The sequence below is a fragment of the Geotrypetes seraphini genome, chromosome 3 (genome assembly GCF_902459505.1).
Source record: "Geotrypetes seraphini chromosome 3, aGeoSer1.1, whole genome shotgun sequence".
Taxonomy (NCBI): Eukaryota; Metazoa; Chordata; class Amphibia; order Gymnophiona; family Dermophiidae; genus Geotrypetes; species Geotrypetes seraphini.
In genome coordinates this window covers 292,768,090-292,791,920 of record NC_047086.1, presented here as the reverse complement: position 1 = coordinate 292,791,920, position 23,831 = coordinate 292,768,090, and the positions used below count along the sequence as shown (strand labels likewise).

The window sequence follows — 23,831 nt, the reverse complement described above, 5'->3', positions numbered from 1 at the left end:
CAACAATCTCACAGCATACATACAATGTTCCCTCTAAGTCAGGGATCTCAAAAGTCCCTCCTTGAGGGCCGCAATCCAGTTGGGTTTTCAGGATTTCCCCAATGAATATGCATTGAAAGCAGTGCACCACAAACAGTATTTCATAACATATTCATTTATAATTTTTACTTATTCATTGGTCTTCAGAAGTGCCAGTATTAGCCAATTGGTTTGAGTGACCAAATACTGGCACTTCTGAAGACCAATGAATCAGTAAAAATTATAAATGAATATGTTATGAAGTACTGTTTGTGGAGAACACGAGTGATAGCATAACAGTACAAAGGACTGCTGTACACATTACTTTTTGAAAGCAGTGCATGCACATAGATCTCATGCATATTCATTGGGGAAATCCTGAAAACCCGACTGGATTGCGGCCCTCAAGGAGGGACTTTGAGACCCCTGCTCTTTTTTTTTTTTTTTAATTCTTTATTCATTTTCAAATTGAACAGCAAGTACACAAAAGAATATATTATACAATTTTTCCACAATAGCACATTAAACTCTACCACATAAAAATCTAGTGATGTAATAATCCCCCCAACCATCCATCCTTTATCACATTTTCAATAGGAATAATCACACATATTATATAGCATATTATGTAAAATTATTCCCAACTCCCTCCTCCCTTTTGTGTGCTAGACCCCTGCTCTAAGCTGAGCACATGAGCAATTGCTCATTTATGTATGAACGTCGCTCATGGATTTTACATGACCGCTCACAAAAATACTTACAAATCTGGAAAATTGTTGCTCATTCCTAGACATATGAGCAATTGCTCATGTGCTCAGCTCAGAGGGAACATTGTACAGTATGTATGCTGTGAGATTGTTGGCTGGGGTCAGCCAATCCTTTACTATCTGCTCTATGCTCTAAAATACAACTTAAAATACTAATCTAGATTCTAAAATTCATTTTATATAAAACCTTAACAGAGGCTTTAAAAGCTATACTATTGTCTAAACTGACTTTGCTAAATAAGCAGAGTAATCTAAAAAAGGCAAATCACCTACTGAAGTCCAAGTGTACCTTTTCCCAAGTCTGAATGCCAGCACCTAAGATACTTCAATGAAGTTTTTCTTCTCCTTAGCAAGGCCTCACTCAGCACCTCTATAAATATTGCAAGATAGTAGCCATGAAGTGCTGGCCATGTTTTGTTTTAAATGCTCATGGTGCCAGCAGAGTACAGTATTTGGAAGAGCTTGTCATGTAAGTCACCAGAGTGGAGGAGGGAGGGCCTGTATGTTGTCAGAGCTTGAGGGAGTGCAACTTGAGAAGCAAAGTCATAAAAAGGTGGAGGAGAAACCATCTATCATGGGGGGAAAGGGGGGGAGGATGAACAGTAGAAGCACACTGAAAAATGTGATGAACCAGTATGGCAAATTAGTGTTTATTGGTTAATAGTAGAATCAGGATGAAATGGTGCATCCTTGATTAGAAATGTGAATCAGCCTACCATGGGGAGATTTCCCACTTGTGCATATTATACACACACACATACACACTTAAAAAATATTAGATGCAACATTTATTGTAGTGTTTACTATTTGAATCCACATCATTATAGATTAGTTCCAGAAACTTAGATCAGTTATTATATTTAGCCATTTTTCCACAGTGATCATGTATGTTCCTAGATATTGTTCTTGCATAGGCATTCTTGTTCCTGACTTGCAGTGCTTGTATGCAGAACTAATATTACAGAAAAAGTTGTGATATTTAATCAATGAAAACATTTATTAATTTTACCAAATTCATTAGCTTTCACTTTTTTTCTATTTGTTTTCAAATATTTTAAGCTTGCTAAAGCTTACAGTGGAACCTCGGTTTGTGAGTAACCCGGATTGCGAGTGTTTTGCAAGACGAGCAAAACACTCAGCAAACTTTTGACTCGCAAACCAAGCACTGCCACGATAAACGAGCACTTACAGCCCAGGAAGCGCCGCTTCGGGGGATTCCTCTTCCGTCTTCCGGCCAGCCTTCCACGTTAGGTGCCTTCCGCAGGTTGGAGGGCCTCTGTCTGGGCCTGCGTGGCCGGGTGCCATCCTGCCTGCGCGTTGCTTGTGACGCGCACAGCGTCAATCATCGGCATGCGCGGCATGTGGGTGGGGCGGCGCTCGGCTGCGTGGGCTCGGGTGGGGGCTCTCCAGCATGCAGGGGGCATCCGACGTGGAGAGCTGGCTGGCGGATGGAAGAGGCATCCCTCTGAAGCGGCACTGTGGGGTTCTTCTTCGGATGACAGATGAAGGAGGCAGACGGAGGAGATGGCGCTGCAGCACCCAGCATCCGACAGGTGCAGACCCCGGGTTCTGGAACGAATCATCAGTGTTGCCAGTATTTTCTATGGGGAACTTTGCTTTGATAAACGAGCGTTTTGGATTATACCTTATAAAGCTTTTGGTAATTGAGATTTGACCAGAGATATGTATTTCTTTTCAGACACGACTATTGCTCCTCAAAAATCTTCTAAGCAAACAAGGAAGTCCCTTGACACAAAAAGAATTAGCCCAGTTAGCTAGGTGAGTAACAAGATGTTTTCTCACAGTAAAGTAAAACTATTAATAGCTTGTATGTTATGGTTAAATTCAGTATGTAGTGTAAATCATACTTTTAACAAAAAACCAATTCTTTTAAAGCCCCAACAAATGAGGTAATCTTCTCCATAGATAAGCAAGATTAAGTTCTGCTTGTAGGTGACATCTAAACAAGTGCTAGATCAAACTAGAAAAGCCTTGAAAGCCTTTTCCGTTTTTGTATGAAAGTTCCCACAGTCACGTGCTACTAGACCTCTGCAGACTTTCTTTGTGGAATAAAGTGGGCATGTTTTCACATCGTGATGCTAATAAGCCATGGGGCTCCCTCAGCATTTGATAAGTTTCTTCAGAGTTCACTTTTCAGGCCCCCCTAGTCTGAAAAAACTTGCCTTTCCTCACGGGATTGACATAGTCACAGGTTTCGAATGGTATGCTACTAACTACCATTACAAATACATTCAGTGTCTAGATAACTGAGTATAATAAAAATAATTGGTCAATTTATTAAAAAATGTCTCTTGGAGCTATAACATCACAAAGGCTTCATCTCTAAATTGTTGTCCAGGCAATTCTAAGCCTTTTTGTTGACATTGATATCCAAAGTCTCCAAGCAAGCAAGTGGAAGCAATTGACATTCAAGCAGTTGACTTTGAACAATTATTCTAATAAACTTCTACCATTGACGGTTGCTGCTGTCTTAAAGTCAAGCATGATGCATCAAAGTAGAGCCATTCAGCTTACTTCCCCCTATAAGGAATCAGGTTTAAGTATATGAAAGAGAGAGATTAAAATAAGTGATTTCATTTGCCCCAATATTGATGGGATAAATGTCATATCGGTAAATGCTAGATGAAATAAATAGGTTAGCTATGGGAATTTTCTTTTATATTAAATCATCAAATAATTTTATTTTATTGGGCTTGTTTTGAGGAGGAGGAGGATTCAAGGCATGGACTGTTTTTGTACGACGTTTGTATATTTGATAGTATATGTATAGTTCTATCAAGATTTTGAACTGTTTAATTTACTAAGCACTATATGTCTTTTCTGTATATGAAGAAAACAAATTTCCAAGTTAAAAAAGAGGTAGCTATTTTCTATCTAGTCCTTAGTGGAATGCAGTATTTGGTATTGGAGCCACTTAATAATGATTATAGCATGATCAAATTTGAGTTTATAATTGGAATGAAAGCATAAAGAAAATCTACTGCATCAGCCTTCACTTTAAAAAAGGGCAACTACTGTATCATGACATCAGATTTATTCAGTGTATTTAAAAAGGCAGTAAGAAAAAAGGATCTAAATGAAGAAAATAGGAAACAGCATAAGCTCTGGCACGTCAGATGCAAAACTGATAAGGAAGGCAAAGAGAAGATGAAAAGAAAGCCAACTTATCAAAATGATTAGGGGTGCTAAACTCAATGGGAATCACTCCTCCCTGGATACAGTCAAAGGATTTACTCAGGATCAGGGAGTGCTTAGTCACCCACAGCATCCACAGAGCTTGTTCTTATGGAGTCAGCTGGGCCATTTAGATGATTATAGAATAAAGGGGGCCCTCAGGGCCATAGTGGAGCTAGTAAATTAATTCAGAGGAACTGAAACAAATTTCAAAGAACCTAGAAGATGGCCATATTGTCAGTACAAATTACTTAGACTAGCTGGTATATACCCAGAGTTCTGAAAACTCAAAAATAAAATTACAAATATACTATTAGTAATCTTAATATGTCATTAAAATCATCTCCAAAACCTGAAGATTTCAGGGTGACCAAAAGGTTGATCTGAGAAACTACAGAACAGTGAGCCAGAACAAAATTGCTGACCGCATAGACAGATATGGTTTAGTGGGGCAGAATCAATTTAGATTTAGCCAAAGGAAGCCTTAACTGACCAATCTGCTCTCTTTTTTTGAAGACATAAATTGATGTTTGGATAAAGGAGACCCAGTTGATTTGAAGCCCCATTTTTGTACAGCATAGAGATTGGAATTGAAACATCCAGGTCAGGATTTGCTCAATTTCAGTAATATTTTAGAAAAAGCTCTGTTGAAATACCGACTTTTCTAAAATACTCACAGGGGCACACTTGTATTTGCTGGCACTTGCAGTAGGAATAGCTATTTTGCAAAAAAAAAAAAAAAAAGGCACACAGCTGCTGGTTTTGCAATTTCCATGTGTAAGGGCCCATTTTGTAAACCTATACATGTAACCTCCTTAGGTGGCACAGGAGACATCCTGGGGCCTTTGATACTTCCATTATCCCAGGACAAGCCGGGAGCATATTCTCACGTATGGGTGACGTCCCCGACGGAGCCCCAGTACGGACCACTTTAAAAGTGCATCGCCACTTTAATACTTTTAGAAAATTCGCGATAGCCCAAATTGCGTATGCGCGAGTGCCTTCCTGCCCGATGTAGGGCACGTGGTCCTTCAGTTTTCTAGTTTCCAAGGAGCTAGTAAGACGCGCTTCAGTTCCCGTTGAAGTTATTTTTTCTTCGCTTGCCTTCCCGCTCTCGCGGTTTGTGACTTTTCTGTCCATGTCCCGCCTGTCGACGGATTTCAAAAAGTGCAGTCGCTGTGCTTGGACCATTTCATTAACCAACCCTCACCGTTGGTGCTTGCAGTGTCTGGAACCCGAGCACCGTGCCGACCTTTGCTCCCGCTGCTCATCCCTTCAGAAGCGCACCCTCAAATATCAGTTGCTTCAGCAAAGACAACTGTTCAGCGCCGCAATGGACACGGAGCCTAGTTCATCTCCGATACTATCCACACCACCCAAGACCGCACCGACCAAGACGACACTGAGAGTGGATCCCCCAACGTGAGAGTCCCAGTTTTTTATTCTAATTACACTGCTTTTTATACTCTATATGCTTTCTTTGTGCCTGTTTTCACTCATCTACCCCCCCTCCCTTAGCAACTCCCTAGCAACCACTTTTGCCCTAGTTTTCTTCTATGAGGTCTGTTCTCCCTGTTCCCTTCTTTCCTTGTGCTTTGACCATATTATATATATCTTATATGTTGCTCTTGTACATTCCATTCTGTTGCTTTCTAACAGATCAGCTTCTTGGAATTTGCAAACCTTCATCCTGTCACATACACACAAAGCCAAATGTTGCTACCTAGACTCCTCTGCCTTCACATTCAGGACTTTGCTGACTTCCATTTTGTTAGGTCAACAAGATATCTACCTCCTCATTCCCCACTTGACAGCCATCACAACTCCTTGTGACAGGTGTCGCATAGTACTTGCAAAAGGTAGTTGATGATGAGTCTGTGCCAGGGTTGCGCCAAGAAAGTCTGGATATCTTAATGAGTGTCAGACTAGGATTCAGGTTGGAAAAGCAGTGCTTACCAAAATGCAGTAGACAGGACAAGAAACAGAGTAAAATTACAACAGTGAGGCCAGTGAAAAAATTGAAAAGACCCTTACCCCAGGGACCTAAAGAATGGAACCATCCAACTATAGTGTTCCACTAAGTGTACCACCTGAAAAATCCTGGAAATCTAATCTAGCCAAGTCAGCAATCTTTGTTAATAGCATTAGTTACAATTATAGATCCATTTCGTATCACATACAGCATTGGGTATCATTAATGAGACCATAAACACCTTCAGAGGCAGCAAGCATATAGTCATGTGTGTAACATCATCTAATTGCTGTTGCATAGCCAGAAAAGCTTTCTTATATTCTATGAATTGAATATGAAACAAAGATTGTAGGTGTATGAAAGCCATACCAAGCTCAGCAGTAATAGCAGGAGCCTGAAAAATAGGAATCCATGAAGTCCAAGAAAGAGCATCATCTAGCTTTGGTTAAGGGGTACGTCGTATTGATATAAGTAAATGAGGCTTTAATGGTTTCTTCACAAGTAACAGAATGACCATGGTCTGAAGACTGTTTGAGTCTTGCACCCTTGGTAAAGGAGGCGACATAGAGAGGAATAATGACCAAATAATACTGCAAGGAAACGATAGTACATAAACCCATCCAATGGGCTGGCAATGCCTGGTATATAAAACCATCACCACACAAAAAAATAATATCCAGCTAGAGCCGTGAGCCCATCAGGAAAATATGGATCCATGGCATTCAGTGTACATGGGTAATAACAATCACCTGGAATATCCTACTATGCCCCTATAATACAGCTAGGATTAAATAAGAACATAAGAAATGCCATCACTGGATCAGACCTTGGGTCCATCAAGTCCGACGATCCGCACATGCGGAGGCCAGTGTTCTCCCCAGAAATTTTTTCCAGCTGGGTGGCATGAAAAAGTAGCCGGGTGGGGCAGGCGGGGAAATTTAGTAGTGGAGAAAATTAAATATATACTATTTTTATTAGTTAATTATTATTATTTTCCAATGCTCGATATGACTTCCTTTTTTAAGGTTTGACACTTGTGCCAGAATATTTTTACTAGGGGGCGTGGCTTGGGAGTGCACGAGGATGGTCGGGTAGGGCAGAGGCTCTGTACATACAGACATTAATGACATAAAATACTGAAATAAAATTTTCATTTTAACGGAAGAAACGAAGGAAAATACAACGTGATGGCTTCAGGAAAACAAAACAAGTCTGAAATGGGGATTTCTAATACCGGCAGTGTTAAGAGATCTAAGCCAGAGCCGGCAACACCCTCAAAGTGTCCGTTGTCAAGAGAGAAAAGTGACATTGATTTCTGGAAAGAAATACAAGAGATAAAAGAAATTCTTCTAAAAAACGCCAAAAAGCTGGATGAAATACAGGAAGAAGTAATGACTTTAAATAAAAGAACAGAAGTGCTGGAGATTAAAACAACAAAAATGGAAATGAGAATGGACAGTTTTGAAGCAGAAAAAAGGCAATATAAACTGGACAGAGAAAAAATCTTTACACTCACCAGGGAAGTCGAGGATTGCCAGAATCGCATGAGAAGGAGTAATTTGAGACTTTTGGGCGTACCGGAAGGGGTGGAGAAAAATAATCTGGTTTCATTTGTGGAAAATTTTTTGATGAAAGTCCTGCCCCTCAAATCCATTTACCCGATAGAAGTTGAACGTGCACATCGCATACCAATGAAAAGACTGGATACTTTAAAACAGGGATGCCCACACTTTTTGGGCTTGCGAGCTACTTTTTAAATGACCAAGTCAAAATGATCTACCAACAATAAAATAAAAAAAAAAAACACAAAGCACACTGTATGCATAGAAAATGTTAATCATCATTCCTATTCCAGGGTTTTTCAAAGAGGTCAAAGCAGATGACTCTAAGCACTATCACCTCAGTAACAACCATACAAAAATAGACAAATATACCCCCTCCCTTTTTACTAAACCACGATAGCAGTTTTTAAGCGCAGGGAGCTGTGCTGAATGCCCAGCGCTGCTCTCGACACTCATAGGCTCCCTGCGCTAAAAACCTCTATTGCGGTTTAGTAAAAGGGGACCTTAGTGTAAAATATAGACAGCAGATATAAATTCAGACACATTTTGATCACTAAATTTAAAATAAAATCATTTTCCCTACCTTGTCTGGTGATTTCATGAGTCTCTGGTTGCACTTTCTTCTTCTGACTGTGCATACAATCTTTCTTCCCTTCTTTTAGCTTGTATGCTTCTTCTCCTCCAGACCTCATTCCTTCCCCCCAACTTTTCCTTCCTCTTCCCTGCCCTTTCTTTCTCTCTGCCTCCCTTTCATTTTTTTCTGTTTCTCTTCTTTCCTTCTGTCTCCCTGCCTGCCCTTTTTCTTTCTTTCTCCCTGCCCTCCTCCAAGCCATCGGGGACCAGGACCCAAACGCCACCAATAACAGGCCCCAAGCTCTCCCTGCTTCGGCCAACCAGCATTCCTCTCCCCGATGTCAATTCTGCCGTCGGGAAGAGGAAGGCTGATCAGCCCAAGATCGTGATCAACCTATTGGGGGAAATGCTGCCGGGTCCTGCCTTCGCGGAAACAGAAAGTAGGCAGGACCCGACAGGAACAAGAACAAATGCTTCACTAACCTGTCTCCCGCATTAGCCCGTAGCGAACGCTTGCTTCAGGGCTCTCAACATGTGCGTGCAGGCTTCCCTTCTCCCCCCCCCTCCCCGGACATAACTTCCGGTTTCGGAGGGAAGAGAAGAGAAGCCTGCACGCACATGTTAGAGCCCGGAGCATAAGTTCGCTAGGGGCTGAAATCTCCAAGCCGTTTTTTGGGGGGATTTTTTTAATGTTCAGCAGCGGCAGATGACAGCTGGCCCAGCTAAAAGGCCCTAGGGAGAACACTGGAGAGGAAGGCTGATTGGCCCGTAGATCAGGACGGCAACACGAGTGCGATCGACTCGAGTTGCCTTCCTGAGCTACTGGTCGATCGCGATCGACGCGTTGGGCACCCCTGCTTTAAAAGGTCCTCGCCCCATAATTTTCAAGTTGCTAAGACACCAGCAAGTTTTAGAGGTGTTAAGAATGGCTAAAGAACATGCAAATTTAAAATGTCAGGATGCCAAAGTCCACATCGTTCCTGATTTCGCTAAAACAACGGCAGATAAAAGGAAAAAATTTCTAGACATGAGACCGAAGTTAAGAGACATCGGAGCTAGATTTGGCCTGATATACCCTGCGATTATGAAAATAACTATTGACAACAAAACTATGAGCTTTGATGAACCTGTGAAGTTGGAAATGTTTTTAAATCAAAGGGAGCAGCCGATGTCAATTTAATTTGACTTATTCACTTCCTGGAGTTGGAATTGATTCTTCTTGGTTTTTATTTGATTTTATTTGTTATTCATCTTTAATATATTTGAGAATCTGCTAACTGACAGTTTGGCTCTGTTTATTTTGAATGGAAACTGTGAAATGGAATGCTGATGAAAAAGGCAGTTTGTTTCTCTGTGAGCATTTAATATCTCTTTCTCAAAGGATGACTTTAAAGTTGAAATGAATTGTTCCTTTGCTGTTACATATCTTAATAAGATATTAGAATATCTGATATATGTTATTAAAATATATTCATGAAGATAAGATATTAATATACAGAGCTTATAGTGGCAGATTTAGATCATAGGTTATGATGAGTTAATGGAGGTTTTGATAAAAATTCAGTACAAAAGATTTCAGTTAGCAAAGATTTTCAAGGGACTCTAGTTTAAGGTTTAGTAGGCTTCTTTGAGAATATTAAAGGGGAATATATGTATTTAAAAATAAATAATAACAATAATTAAAAAAAAAAAGGAAAATATATTATTAATGCTTAATTTTCATTTATAGGTTTCTTACAAGTCTGATACTTTTAGCAGATATATAGAGTTTTACATTCTTTTTTATCATTTATAATGTGAGTGGAAGATCTTTATTTAGTTTCTTATTTTGATTTTTTAATATTTTGAGAATATTACATAAATTATTTATAAAAATACATATGATTATTACATACAATATTGTTTTATAATTGAAGTCTGTATAGAGCTTTTAGTTTAGCTTTACTTGGTCTTGTATGTGCAGTTCCAGGTTTTATCAGCCAATATTAAGGGTGGGAGAGGGAGGGATGGGAGGGGGGTTAAAGGGATTTGATAATTGGGGTAGGGATGTTGGATTGGGAGATATAAATGAAGGTGGTGTTTATTCATTTCAAATGATTTCAGTTTTTTGTTCAGATATAATAATTGGAAGAACTTTTGTAAAAATTATTTGGATTGATGGAGATTAAAATTTTTTCACTCAATGTTAATGGCCTTAATCACCCAGTAAAGAGAAAAAAAATGTTAGCATTTTTAAAAAGGCCAGGCTGATGTGTATTATATTCAAGAGACACATTTATCAGTGGTTGAATCCAAAAAGCTAGAAGATAATTGGGTGAAACACTGTTTTTTCGCTCCCGCAATAGGGAAAAAGGCAGGAGTGGCTATATTAGTGAACACAAAATGTTTAGCTTCATTTAAAATGATAGATTTTGATCCTTTAGGGAGATGGATACGAGCGGAAATGAGAATGGGAAATAATACTTTGACTTTATTAAATATCTATGCCCCGAACTCGAATCAAAATGATTTTTTTATTAATATACAAAAATTAATACTCCCACTGGCTGCTTCTAATTTAATAGTAGCTGGAGATTTTAATGCTGTTATGGATTCTTTTTTGGATAAAAAACCAAGCAAAAATATAAAATCATTAGGGTTAGATAATTTGGTGAATACTTGTAATTTGAAATATATATGGCGTATTCTTCATTTTAATGATCAGGAGTTCTCTTTTTGCTCACCAGTTCATAAATCTTTTTCAAGAATTGATTACATATTGGTATCAAATTCCATAGTGCAACAAGTGACACAAGCTTCCATTGATCCAATTATTTTGTCTGATCATGGAGGAGTGTGGATTACACTTACACTAGATAATAATGAATACAATAGATCATTATGGAGGTTTGATAATACATTGGTTTCAGATTCAACTTTTCTTGAAGAAATTAAGTTAAAAATTTTGGAATTTTTCCAAATAAATACCTCAGCAGATATTAATGCGGAAATCTTATGGGATGCATTTAAAGCTACTATAAGAGGTAATATTATTTCTTATTCTGCGTATATTAAAAAACAACTTATTAAACAATTTTCAGATTTGGAAAAAGAAATTAAATTGCTGGAATCCAAATTAATAGATGATTGGAATCACGAAAATTTGCAAACTTTATTAAAGGCTAAAGGCAAATATAATGAAATTTCTTCAAAAATGGCAAGGAAAGATTTGTTTTCTCTGCAAACCTTGTATTATGGAAAATCTAATAAGGCAGGAAGTTTACTTGCAAATTATCTTAAAGCAAAAAAGAGAAGAATAAAAATAAGTGCAATAAAAGATGAGAAAGGAAATATGCATAATCAAACTAATAACATTTTAAATCAATTTTTGGCTTTTTACAAAGAGTTGTATTCTTCTGAGTCTTCTATTGATAAAATTCAAAAAGGTATGGAATTTTTAAATCTTCTTGAGGGTCTAAAGCTTCCTGATCATATAAAAAGAAGTTTAGAAGAACCTATATCATTAAAAGAATTAGAAACAGCATTGAAGTCTCTTTGAGTTGGATCCACTCCAGGTGGGGATGGTTTTACTGTGGAATTCTATAAAACATTTCAAAATTCTTTATTACCCTATTTACTAAATTTATATCAGTTTCAACTTAATAAAGGTTGTATTAAAAGTACTATGGCAGAATCTATGGTCCAAGTCCACTTCTACTGTGGTGAGGCTGTCCTCTATTACTCCCTTGAACACTTTCACTGTTTCAGGTATTGTTGCAGTGTCCTCCTTCGTAAAGACAGACGCAAAGAAGGAATTTAGTCTGTCTGCAATTTGTTTGTCTTCCTTGATGTACCCTTTTCTTCCCTGGTCGTCCAGCGGTCCCAATGCCTCTTTTGCGGGTTTTTTCCCTTTTACGTATCTAAAGAAGGGCTTGAAATTTTTGGCCTCTTGCGCTATTTTCTCCTCATGGTCCTTTTTGACATCCCTCACCGCCTTGTGACATTTCTTCTGATCATCATTGTGTTTGTTCCAAGCTTCGGTTGTTTTTCTGTGTTTCCATTTTTTAAAGGAGTCCTTCTTTTCTTTTATGGCTTCCTTCACCTCTCTAGTAAGCTATGCCGGTTCTCCTTTGCCTTTAGTTTTCTTTGGAAATCCTCAGAATGTAGAGATTTTGTGCTTCCGTGATAGTGTTTTTCAGTAGGGACCATGCCTGATCTACAGTTTTAACTTTGTCCATCTTTTTCTTGAGCCATCGTTTCACAATGGCTCTCATGCTATCGTATCTTCCCTTTTTAAAGTTTAAGGTCGTGGTTGAGGTTTTGGTACGTTTCCCCTTCCCGGTGTCAAGTTTAAAGTTGGTCATGTTGTGATCGCTCATCCCCAGTGGGACCGTGACTTCTACTTTTTTTGTTGCTCCCGTAATGCCATTTAGGACCAAGTCCAAGGTGACGTTTCCTCTCGTCTGCTCTCCCACCATTTGTTCCAGGAAGCAATAGAATAGTCAAGGGTTAGAAGTTGAATGATCATGTATATTACATTAGGCTTTAATCAAATATTTCAATATAGTATGATTGTCATCATAAAAATGAGCAAAACAGAACTCCACTTAAAGAGTGTGTGCGGTAGTATTTTCCCAAGTGCCATTGGAATACATAATCATTACACAATCAGGGTATTGTATTTGAATTTAGTTGTATTTCTTTATTTATACCCCGCCTTTCCCAAGGCAGGTCATAGTAAAGTACATGCACAAACAGAATCACATACAATACAAGAAATCAAACATCAATATAACATAATAATGTAAAGCCTCTTAAAATTACAAAGAGGCAACCAGCGCCTCACATCAAAAAACTATAAATCAAGTCCCATAGTCCTAAGTCAGCCGTTCCACCTGGTGCACCCTCAGAACGCCATGATGCCCTGGTGCCTGGAGGGGACACACATAGTGGTAATGAGTGGTTCAAATTTAATTTGATCCATGTCCAGTCATAACCTCCACTGGAGTAATTCCATGGTGGAATCTTCCCTGCCAACTTCGTAAGGTTTAATGGATGCATAGTATCTTCAATCATTTCTTCCCATATAAAAATTGTCATTACACAAAAGAAAGTCATTACCCATAGCTTCAATCAGTATAAACCACGTATATATGGTTTGTGTTAGTCGATCTGGAAAAGCTCAACCTAAAACAGGGGTAGGAAGTTTATTAGGAGCAAAGCATAGGAGTATTTAAAAGGGTGAATACATTGCAATGGAGGGTCAATTTCCCTCTTGGCTAACCTGAAGTGTAACCAATATAGTGTGTGCTATAAGATAAATAAGGTCAAAAAGATTCCATGAAACAGTGTGAAAAAACACACCACCAGAATGGTGAGGAGGCTTTTGTACGGACCCAGCAATTACTGATATTTTAACATATCTTTTTACCAAATATTTCACTTGCTCATATAAATTTTTCATAATCCAATAAAGAATGAAAAAGATACCAATCTGCAAATGCATAAGGGAAAAGGCAAAAAGAGAAATATGATAAGCCAAATAAATGACATTACTATAATCCGCACTTCTACAAAACAAAACCTCAAATATCAATATACCATAAAAAAGATTATGAAGATATTGAACAAGATTAGCCCAAGAACCGAACCCTGGGGCACACCGCTTGTCACCTTTTCCCAGTCCGAGAACTTCCCATTTATGTCCACCCTCTGCAATTTGTTTTCCAGCCATCCGCCTATCCATCTTAGTATATCCCCTTCTATTCCATGGCTTTGTAGTTTCCTCAGAAGCCTTGCGTGTGGAACCTTGTCGAATGCTTTCTGGAAGTCCAAGTATATTATATCCACCGGTTCACTGTTATCGATTTGTTTGTTCACCTCCTCAAAAAAATTGAAGTAAATTCGTCAAACATGACTTCCTCTTCCTGAAGCCGTATTGACTAGCTCTCATCAGGTCGTGATTTTCCAGGTGTTGCACTATGCTATCCTTTATTAGTGCTTCAACCATCTTCCCAGGAACCGACGTAAGACTCACAGGTCTATAGTTGCCCGGTTCTCCTTGCGATCCTTTTTAAAGATTGGGATGAAATTCGCTATCTTCCAGTCATCTGGTATTCGCCCGGTTCTAATTGACAAGTTAGCTAGGGATTGTAATAGTTCTCCGATTTCTACCTTAAGCTCCTTTAGCAATCTCGGATGAATTCCATCTGGTCCAGGGGATTTGTCACTTTTTAGTTTGTCAATCTGCTAGTATATCATGTTCAAATCCACATTCACAGTGGTGAGGCTTTCCTCAATTTCTCCCTTGAATACTTTCCCTGTTTCGGGCATTGATGCAGTGTCCTCCTTGGTAAAGACAGATGCAAAGAATGAGTTTAGCCTATCTGCAATCTGTTTGTCTTCCTTGATGCACCCTTTTCTTCCTTGGTCGTCGAGAGGGCCCACAGCCTCCTTTGCTGGTTTTTTTCCTTTTATGTATCTAAAATAGGGCTTGAAATTTTTGGCTTCTTGCGCTATCTTTTCCTCATAGGCCTTTTTGGCATCTCTTACCGCCTTGTGACACTTCTTCTGGTCTACCTTGTGACTGCTCCAGGCCTCCGTTGTGTGTTCACGTTTCCATTTTTTAAACGAGTTCTTCTTTTCCCTTACTGCATCCTTCACCTCTTAGTTAGCCAAGCTATTTCTCCTTTGTTCTTATTTTTCCTTCCTTTGGATATCTGCGGAATGTAGAGATTCTGTGCTTCGGTGATGGTATTTTTTAGTAGGGACCATGCTTGATCGACCTTCTTTAGGTATGGAGACCAGTGTTGGAATACTGTGTCCAACACTGGTCTCCATACCTAAAGAAGGATATAACTCTGCTGGAGAGGGTGCAGAGGCGAGCCACAAAACTAGTCAAAGGTATGGAAAATTTGAGCTACGAAGAACGCCTCAGAAAACTGGGACTATTCACCCTCGAGAAGAGAAGATTGCGAGGGAATTTGATAGAGACTTTTAAAATATTAAAGGGATTTGATAAAATAGACCAGGAAACAGCATTACTAACATTTTCGGAGGCGACACGGACAAGGGGTCATAGCCTGAAACTGAGTGGCAGCAGGTTTAGGACAAATGTTAGGAAGTTCTGTTTCACACAGCGAGTGGCTGGCGCTTGGAATGCTCTCCCGGAGGAGGTTGTGGCGGAGACTACTGTTCCGAGTTTCAAGCGCAAGTTGGATGCACACCTTCTTGCAAATCATATTGAGGGATACGGGAAATCCGGGTCTCCAAAAAAGAGTACCTAAATGGGCCACCGCATGCGCGGATCGCCGGACAAGATGGACCACGGTCTGATCCGGTGAAGGCATTTCTTATATTCTTATGACCGTTTTGATTTTGGCTTATTTTTGAGCCATTTTTTAACCATGACTCTCATGCTGTCGTATTTCCCTTTTCTGTAGTTAAAGGTTGTGGTTTGAGTCTTGGTTCGTTTCCCCTTCCCAATGCTAATTTTAAAATTGATCATGCTGTGATCACTCGTCCCCAACGGGACCGTGACCTCTACATCTGTTGTCCTTCCAGTTATGCCATTTAGGACCAAGTCCAAGGTTGCGGTTCCTCTTGTCTGTTCTCCCACCATTTGTTCTAGGAAGCAGTCCCCTATCATTTCCAGGAACATTGATTCCCTGCCGCAGTTTGAGGTTCCTAGGTTCCAGTTTATCCCCGGAAAGTTGAAGTCTCCCTTGATCGTTGCATTACCTCTTCTACATCCATAGTTGATTTCCTCTATCATTTCTACATCTGTTTCTTCCGTCTATCCTGGGGGTTGATAGTAGAGGCCTATTTTTGTGTCTGCTTCATTTTGTCTAGGAATCTTTATCCAGAGGGATTCCAGTTTTTCATTTCCTTATGTATTTCCTTCTCTGATAGACTCTACTCCTTCTTGGAAATACAGGGCAATACCTCCCCCTTTTTGCCCTATTCTATCTCTTCTGTATAGTTTGTATCCCTATAGTACTGTGTCCCATTCGTTTTCCTCATTCCACCATGTTTCTGTTATTCCGATGATATCCAGTTCTTCTCGTCTTGTTAGTGCCTCCATTTCCCCCATTTTGTTTCTCAAGCTTCTGGCATTCGTGTACATACATTTGAGCTCCCTTTGTGGTACCTTCTTGGACTTTTTAGTCTTCACATCCCTTTTTGTATCTATTTGCGCTCTTTCTCTGTTACTTTGGATTTCAGCATGCTCTTCCCCTTTATCTGAGCAGTTGCTTGTAGTTCCTTCTTTGGGATCTCCTGATGCCCGGGCCATCGACTGTCGGCTCTCCCCTAGTCCTTAGTTTAAAGCCCTCTCAATGGTGGTCTTCATGTTTTCAGCCAAGACTCTTGCTCCTTGCTTGGTGAAGTGTAGACCGTCCCTTCTATAGTATCTGCCACTTCTCCAAAATGCCGTCCAGTTGTGCACAAAGTCGAACTCCTCCTCATCGCACCATCATCTCATCCAGGCGTTGATTGCTCGCAGTTCATCCTGTCTCTTTCCACCCACTCTCGGTACTGGGAGGATCTCAGAGAAGGCCACTTTCACCTCCCTGACCTTCAGTTTTCTTCCGAGTGAGCGGAGTTGATCCTTCAGTTCTTCCCTGTCATACTTCCGTCTGCTCACATCGTTGGTTCCCACGTGGATAAGCACAGCAGTGTCCTCTCCTCCTGTGTTATCTATGATCCTGGTGATCCTGTGAGCATGGTTAATTGGACGCCAGCGCACTCATAAAGCTGCAGTTGCCAATTAAGCTGCTAGCTTTCATTCAAGGTGTGCAAAATAACAAAAAACATGGAAAATGACGCATAACAAACTCAACTCGATACTTCAAAGCTCCCCAATATATACCTTCAGTCCAGTGTGACATCATCGGCCGTGGGCCAATCCAAACTAACAGAGGTGATCTTTAAATCTAGACAAAGAAAATTCCTTTACATGTTTAAAAGTTTCAGAAATCATATTTGTTTTGTTTACATTCATTTCTGAATATACATTAACATTTTATTACATATCCAAAATTCTTTTTGTCCTTTTCAAAAAGGTATATTAAGAGAACCTGCATTTGTTAAGTGCTGAGATATTCTCAGCCTCAGAGAAAAAGGAGGGGCTGTTTCCCCCTCTCTCTGAACTGACAGCTTCATGTTACACCTACACAGTGCTAAGTGTGGGCTTCCAATGCCCCCCTTCCTATGCTTGAGACTGGAACAGCTGTCTCTGACTCTAATTTAACCATTTCCAGATGCTGTGTTCAGGATTTTTCCTTAGTGGCGGGCAGACAATTTGAAACAAGCGCTGTCCCGATAAACAATCACGTACGCGCGCGCCTCAGATATAAGCACGCATAACATCATTGACATGCATGCTTACATATGATGCGCTCGTACGTGCTCATTTATCAGGACGGCGCTCATTTGAGTTAAGGTTTGTGGGAATGTTTTGCTCGTCTTGCAAAACATTTGCAAACTGCGTTACTCGCAAACCAAGGTTTGACTGTATTTCTATCCAGTTAAGTTTTCACACCATGGGACCATCTAGGTTCAAAAATTTTCTTATTGGGCTACATAATCTCTAGGTAACACATATAAATGCAAATAAACATACACCCCTACCAGATCTCCTGGAATCCTCAAGTTCTGCTATTAGATCGGCAGCCCATCTTTCTCTATACCAGTGTTCTTCAATCTTTTGACACCTATGGACCGGTGGAAATAAAATAATTATTTTGTGGACCGGCACCAGTCCACGGACTGGCAGTTGAAGAACACTGAGCTATGTCTTGGGCCAGACCCCAGCCATCTCCACCCAATCTCGGCCCCAGACCCCGCCCCCATAATAGTACTAATTGTAACACCATTTTTTCCATTCATTTTTCACATACCTGTATATACACACACACACACAATATATTTGTATTAACAACACATAATGGTTAACCACAAAATTAAACTACACAAAGCACACTGTATGCTTTTCAGTATTCATTCCTACCAGAACACAGATAACCCCATGCAAATATGGGACCAAAAACTAAAAGTGCTAATATATACAAACAAATGGGCTCCGCGATAGACTCACTTTGCCTTTGCAATCGACCTTTTGGGCACTCCTGCTCTAGATCCTATAATGCACTTAAATCTGACAACCCCCTACACCCTGATATTAGGATATACTAATATAAAGACATGCTCCTCAGTATCATAATTTAATTGTACCTCACTGCCTGCTCTTATAAATTGTAAGGTTTCCTTACACCCAAACCCATTCCTCACCTCTCACGCCTCTCTGACAGATGCTGTAAGGACAATAGCACTACTACTAGATATTTCTATATTTTATCACTTAACAATTTTAACCTGTATAACCAGCTACCACCTCAGTATACTAGTAAGAACCGGATATAATCTGCCCTTGGCCATGCCGGCATCTACATATGGTGAGGGCTGAATATCTTCTCTCTTCTCTAGAAAGAAACCCATCTATTTTCATTTTGTAACTACTGACTGATGTAGTGGGGGAGTCTCACACCATTCTCTCCTTATTTCTCACTAATGTGAGTGTACCTCCTGCAATTTCCCTTCTTTGATTCTAAGATCTTTGCCTGCAAGAGGTACAGAACTGCCTATATTTTAAAAATCCCTCTTAGGGCCAGTTCCACTGCCCTTTCATGGTATCATGAAAAGGTTAAAGTCCTTTGTCTCAGAATGAATTTACTTCTTAACTTCTAATAGTTACATCATGACCACAGTATCTGTTTTTCTATCACCGTTACACACTAAAGTTTGGCCACCTTAAGATCAAATCCCACTCCCCCTAAACTGTACAGTACAGTACTGTTCCTTCAGGTTATTTTGCAGCCCAAATGCATGACCTTACATTTATTAGCATTAAATCTTAGCTGCCAAATTTAAGACCATTCTTCAAGCTTCGCTAGGTCTTTCCTCATGTTATTCAAACTATCAGGTGTGTCTACTCTATTGCATATTTTGGTATCGGAGGCAAATTGTACCTGACAGCCCTTCAGCAATATCGCTTACAAAAATGTTAAAAAGAACAGGCCCATGAAGTGCACCACTGGTAACATCCCTTTGACCACTACCCTCTTGTTGCCTTCCACTCAATCAGTTCCTGACCCAGTCTCTCATTTTGGGGCCCATCCCGAGTGCACCCAGTTTATAGATGCCTGTGTGAACACTGTCAAAGGCTTTGCTAAAATCTAAATACAGTACATCTAGCACACTCCCTATATCAAGTTTCAAGTTTTTATTAAAATTTGATTTGATCACTTATCCAATTTCTAAGCAAGTTTATAATGTAAAATATAAAAAGGAAAACAAAAACATAATAAAAATAAAAACAATGCCATTGACAATACCATTAACATAAACAGAGGAAGTACAATTTAAAAGAAACATCAACTAGTACATGGCATATTAAAAGGGGACAAATAAGAACATAAGAACATAAGAACTGCCTTCTCCGGATCAGACCTTCGGTCCATCAAGTCCGGCGATCCGCACACGCGGAGGCCCTGCCAGGTGTACACCTGGCGTAATTTATAGTCCATCAAATCCTTATATGCCTCTCTTAAGGAGATATGCATCTAGTTTGCTCTTGAAGCCTAGGATGGTCGATTCTATCATAATCTCCTCTGGGAGGGCATTCCAGGTGTCAACCACTCTCTGAGTAAAGCAGAACTTCCTGACATTAGTCCTGAACCTGTCCCCCCTCAGCTTCATTACATGTCCTCTAGTCCGTGTCAAATTGGACAATGTAAATAATCTTCTCTGCTCTATTTTGTCGATTCCTTTCAGTATTTTGAAGGTCTCGATCATATCCCCACGCAGTCTCCTTTTCTCAAGGGAGAACAATCCTAGTGTTATAAGTCTGTCCTCGTATTCCAGTTTCTCCATACCCTTCACCAGTTTTGTTGCTCGTCTCTGCACCCTCTCCAGCAGCTTTATATCCTTCTTTAGGTAGGGGGACCAATGTTGGACACAGTATTCCAAGTGTGGTCTGACCATTGCCCTATAAAGCGGCATTATAACTTTCTCTGATCTACTCGAGATTCCTTTCTTTATCATGCCCAACATTCTATTTGCCTTCTTTGCCGCTGCCGCGCATTGTGCCGACGGCTTCAGGGTCCTATCTATCAGTACACCCAGGTCCTTTTCTTGTTCACTCTTCCCCAGAGTTGCACCAGACATTGTATACTCGTATTCCTTATTTTTATTGCCTAAATGCATTACCTTGCATTTCTCCACATTGAACTTCATCTGCCATTTCTCCGCCCATGTTTCTAACCGACACAAGTCGCTCTGGAGTTTCTCTCTATCCTCCTGCGATCTGATCGCCCGGCATAGTTTTGTATCGTCTGCAAACTTGATGATCTCACTGGATGTTCCTTCCTCCAGGTCATTGATATAAATATTAAAAAGGATCGGCCCAAGTACCGAGCCCTGGGGTACACCACTAGTCACTTTCTCCCAGTCGGAGAACTTCCCATTTATGCCCACTCTCTGCTTTCGGTTTTCCAGCCATTTGCCTATCCATCTTTGTATATCCCCCTCTATGCCATGACTTTGTAGTTTCCTGAGAAGTCTTTCGTGTGGAACTTTGTCGAACGCTTTCTGGAAGTCCAAGTATATTATGTCCACCGGCTTCCCACTATCAATTTGCTCGTTCACGGTCTCGAAAAATTGGAGTAAATTAGTCAAACATGATTTCCCTTTCCTGAATCCATGTTGACTGGGTTTCATCAAGTCGTATGCGTCCAAGTGCAGGACTATGCTATCCTTGATCAGTGCTTCAACCATCTTGCCAGGGACAGACGTAAGACTAACAGGTCTATAGTTGCCCGGTTCCCCTCTCGATCCTTTTTTGAAAATTGGGGTGACGTTCGCTATCCTCCAGTCGTCCGGTATCTGTCCAGTTCTGATTGTCAGGTTTGCAAGTTTTTGCAATAACTCTCCGATTTCAAACTTCAATTCCTTTAAGACTCTCGGATGAATCCCATCCGGTCCAGGGGATTTGTCACTTTTAAGTTTGTCGATCTGATAGTATATCTGGTCTAAGTCCACCTCAACTGTGGTGAGGCTGTCTTCTATTTCTCCTGCAAACACTTTCTCCGCTTCAGGTATTGTTGAGGTGTCCTCCTTCGTAAAGACGGACGCAAAGAAGGAATTTAGTTTGTCTGCGATTTGTTTATCTTCCTTGATGTACCCTTTTCTTCCCTGGTCGTCCAGGGGTCCCACTGCCTCTTTTGCAGGTTTTTTCCCTTTCACGTATCTAAAGAAGGGCTTGAAGTTTTTGGCCTCCTGGGCTATTTTTTCCTCATATTCCTGTTTTGCATCCCTCACCGCCTTGTGACATTTCTTCTGATCATCTTTATGTTTGTTCCAGGCTTCGGTTGTCTTTATGCATTTCCATTTTTTGAAAGAGTCCTTCTTTTCTTTTATGGCTTCCTTCACCTGTATGGTAAGCCATGCCGGTTCTCTTTTGCTCTTTGTTCTCCGATCTTTGGAAATCCTCGGAATGTAGAGATCTTGTGCTTCTGTGATAGTATTTTTCAGTAGGATCCATGCCTGATCAACCGTTTCAAGTTTGTCCACCATCTTCTCGAGTCGTTTTTCTACCATGGCTCTCATGCTATCGTATTTACCCTTTTTAAAGTTCAAGGTGGTGGTTAAGGTTTTGGCATGTTTCCCTTTCCCGATGTCAAGTTTAAAGTTGATTACATTGTGATCACTCGTTCCCAGTGGAACTATGACTTCCACTTCTGTTATCGGTCCCGTGAGGCCATTTAGGACCAAGTCCAAGGTGGCGTTGCCTCTTGTCGGCTCTTTTACCATTTGTTCCAGGAAGCAATCCCCTAGCACCTCCAGGAACTTGGCTTCCTTGCCGCAGTTGGAGGTTGCTAGTTTCCAGTCTATCCCTGGGAAATTGAAGTCTCCCAATATAATTACATTGCCTGTCTTGCATTCTTGTTTGATTTCCTCCATCATTTCTGAGTCAGTTTCCTCCGCCTGTCCTGGTGGACGATAGTAAAGGCCAATTTTCGTATCTGCGCCATATTGACCAGGAATTTTGATCCAGAGTGATTCAAGCTTCTCTTTCATTTCTGTTGTAACCATTTCAACAGAATCTATTCCCTCCTTAACATATAGAGCAATACCTCCACCTTTCTGCCCTACTCGATCTCTTCTATACAGTTTGTATCCCTGTAGTACTGTGTCCCATTTGTTTTCTTCATTCCACCATGTTTCTGTTATGCCAATGATATCCAATATGTCATGTCTTGCTATTGTCTCTAGTTCCCCCATTTTGTTACCCAGACTTCTAGCATTCGTATACATACATCTAAGTTCCCTTCGTGTTACCTTTTTGGACCTTCTACTCTTGGCCTTCCCTGTAGTTTCAATTACGGTATCCTTTACTGCTCCTGTGTTATCACCTTTGTTTGCTGTGTGGTCGTCCCCTCCTGTGTCTGAGTTGTCCCTTCCTGCTTTTTCTCCCTTATTGGCTGTGAGGTCGTCTTCTCTTGTGTAGGTGTAGTTGTCCTTGGCTTCTTCGTCGGGGCATCCTGCTATCCGTACCATCGACCGGTGGTCGACTGTCGGCTTTCCCCTGTCTTTCAGTTTAAAGCCTTCTCGATTGCCTTCTTCATGTTGCCTGCCAAAACTCTTGCTCCTTCCTTGTTGAGGTGTAGTCCGTCCCTTCTGTAGTACTTGCTTTTTCCCCAGAACGCCGTCCAGTTGCGCACGAAGTCGAAGCCTTCTTCTTCGCACCATCGTCTCATCCAGGCGTTGATTACTTGCAATTCCCCTTGTCTCTTTCCATCCGCTCTTGGTACTGGGAGGATCTCAGAGAAGGCCACCTTCACCTCCCTGATCTTCAGTTGTCTTCCGAGAGAGCGGAGCTGGCCCTTCAGCTCTTCCCTGTCATACTTCCGCCCGCTCACATCATTTGTTCCCACGTGGATAAGTACAGCGGTGTCCTCTCCCCCTGCTCCATCTATGATCCTGGAGATCCTGTTGGTCACATCCTTCACTCTTGCTCCAGGCAGACAGGTGACGACTCTGTCCTCTCTTCCTCCTGCGGTGTAGCTGTCCACATGTCGTATGATGGAGTCGCCTACGATGATCCCCATCTTCTTTATTCGGGAGTTCCTTGGGGGGCGTTGGTCCACATCCTTGGAGTAGGGCCAGTCTTCTTCCTCCAATGATACTCTTGAAATTTTTTCCTGTTCTTTGGGTGGGGCGATGTCTTCCTGTGCTCTCACTATTCCTCCTGGTGTGCGGTTGTCTCCTACCTCGTCTTCGGTTTCTTCTGTGTTTGCATGGGTGTCTTCTCTCCTCACATCGGTTTCCTGAGTACAGTTTTCCAGCCCTGGGATCTCTACGTGGTGCTGATGAGCTTCCTCTATGAACATTTCTAGTTCCTTGACCTCGTCGTTTGGACTGTACTCCACTAGAATCTTCTCCTGTGCTCGGATTCTGTCTTCGAGTTCCATCACTGTTCCTTCCAGTAGTCTTACCTGATATTTCAAGCTATCCATCTCCATGCATCGATTGCAAATGTATGCCTGGGTCCCCGAAGGGAGGTAGTCATACATATTGCAGCCGATACAGAAGACCGGAAAGCTCACCTTCTGACTTCCTTGGGCTTCCATTTCTTGCTTCCCTTGTGTGTGCTTGTGTCCCTTGCCTGCTGCTTCCTTATGTTGCTTGCCTTGCTGTCTCTTTTGT

The 23,831-nt window shown here is 40.8% G+C and overlaps 1 protein-coding gene across 2 annotated transcripts in view; it reads left to right on the top strand.

Annotated features, from left to right (window-relative positions):
* Positions 1–23,831, top strand: part of SPAST (spastin) — a 232,165-nt gene that overhangs the window by 169,591 nt on the left and 38,743 nt on the right. For both annotated transcript variants that reach the window (XM_033936524.1, XM_033936523.1), the window contains one exon: positions 2,485–2,564. In XM_033936524.1, the coding sequence (XP_033792415.1) occupies positions 2,485–2,564 (80 nt within the window). The remainder of the gene's footprint in view (positions 1–2,484; positions 2,565–23,831) is intronic.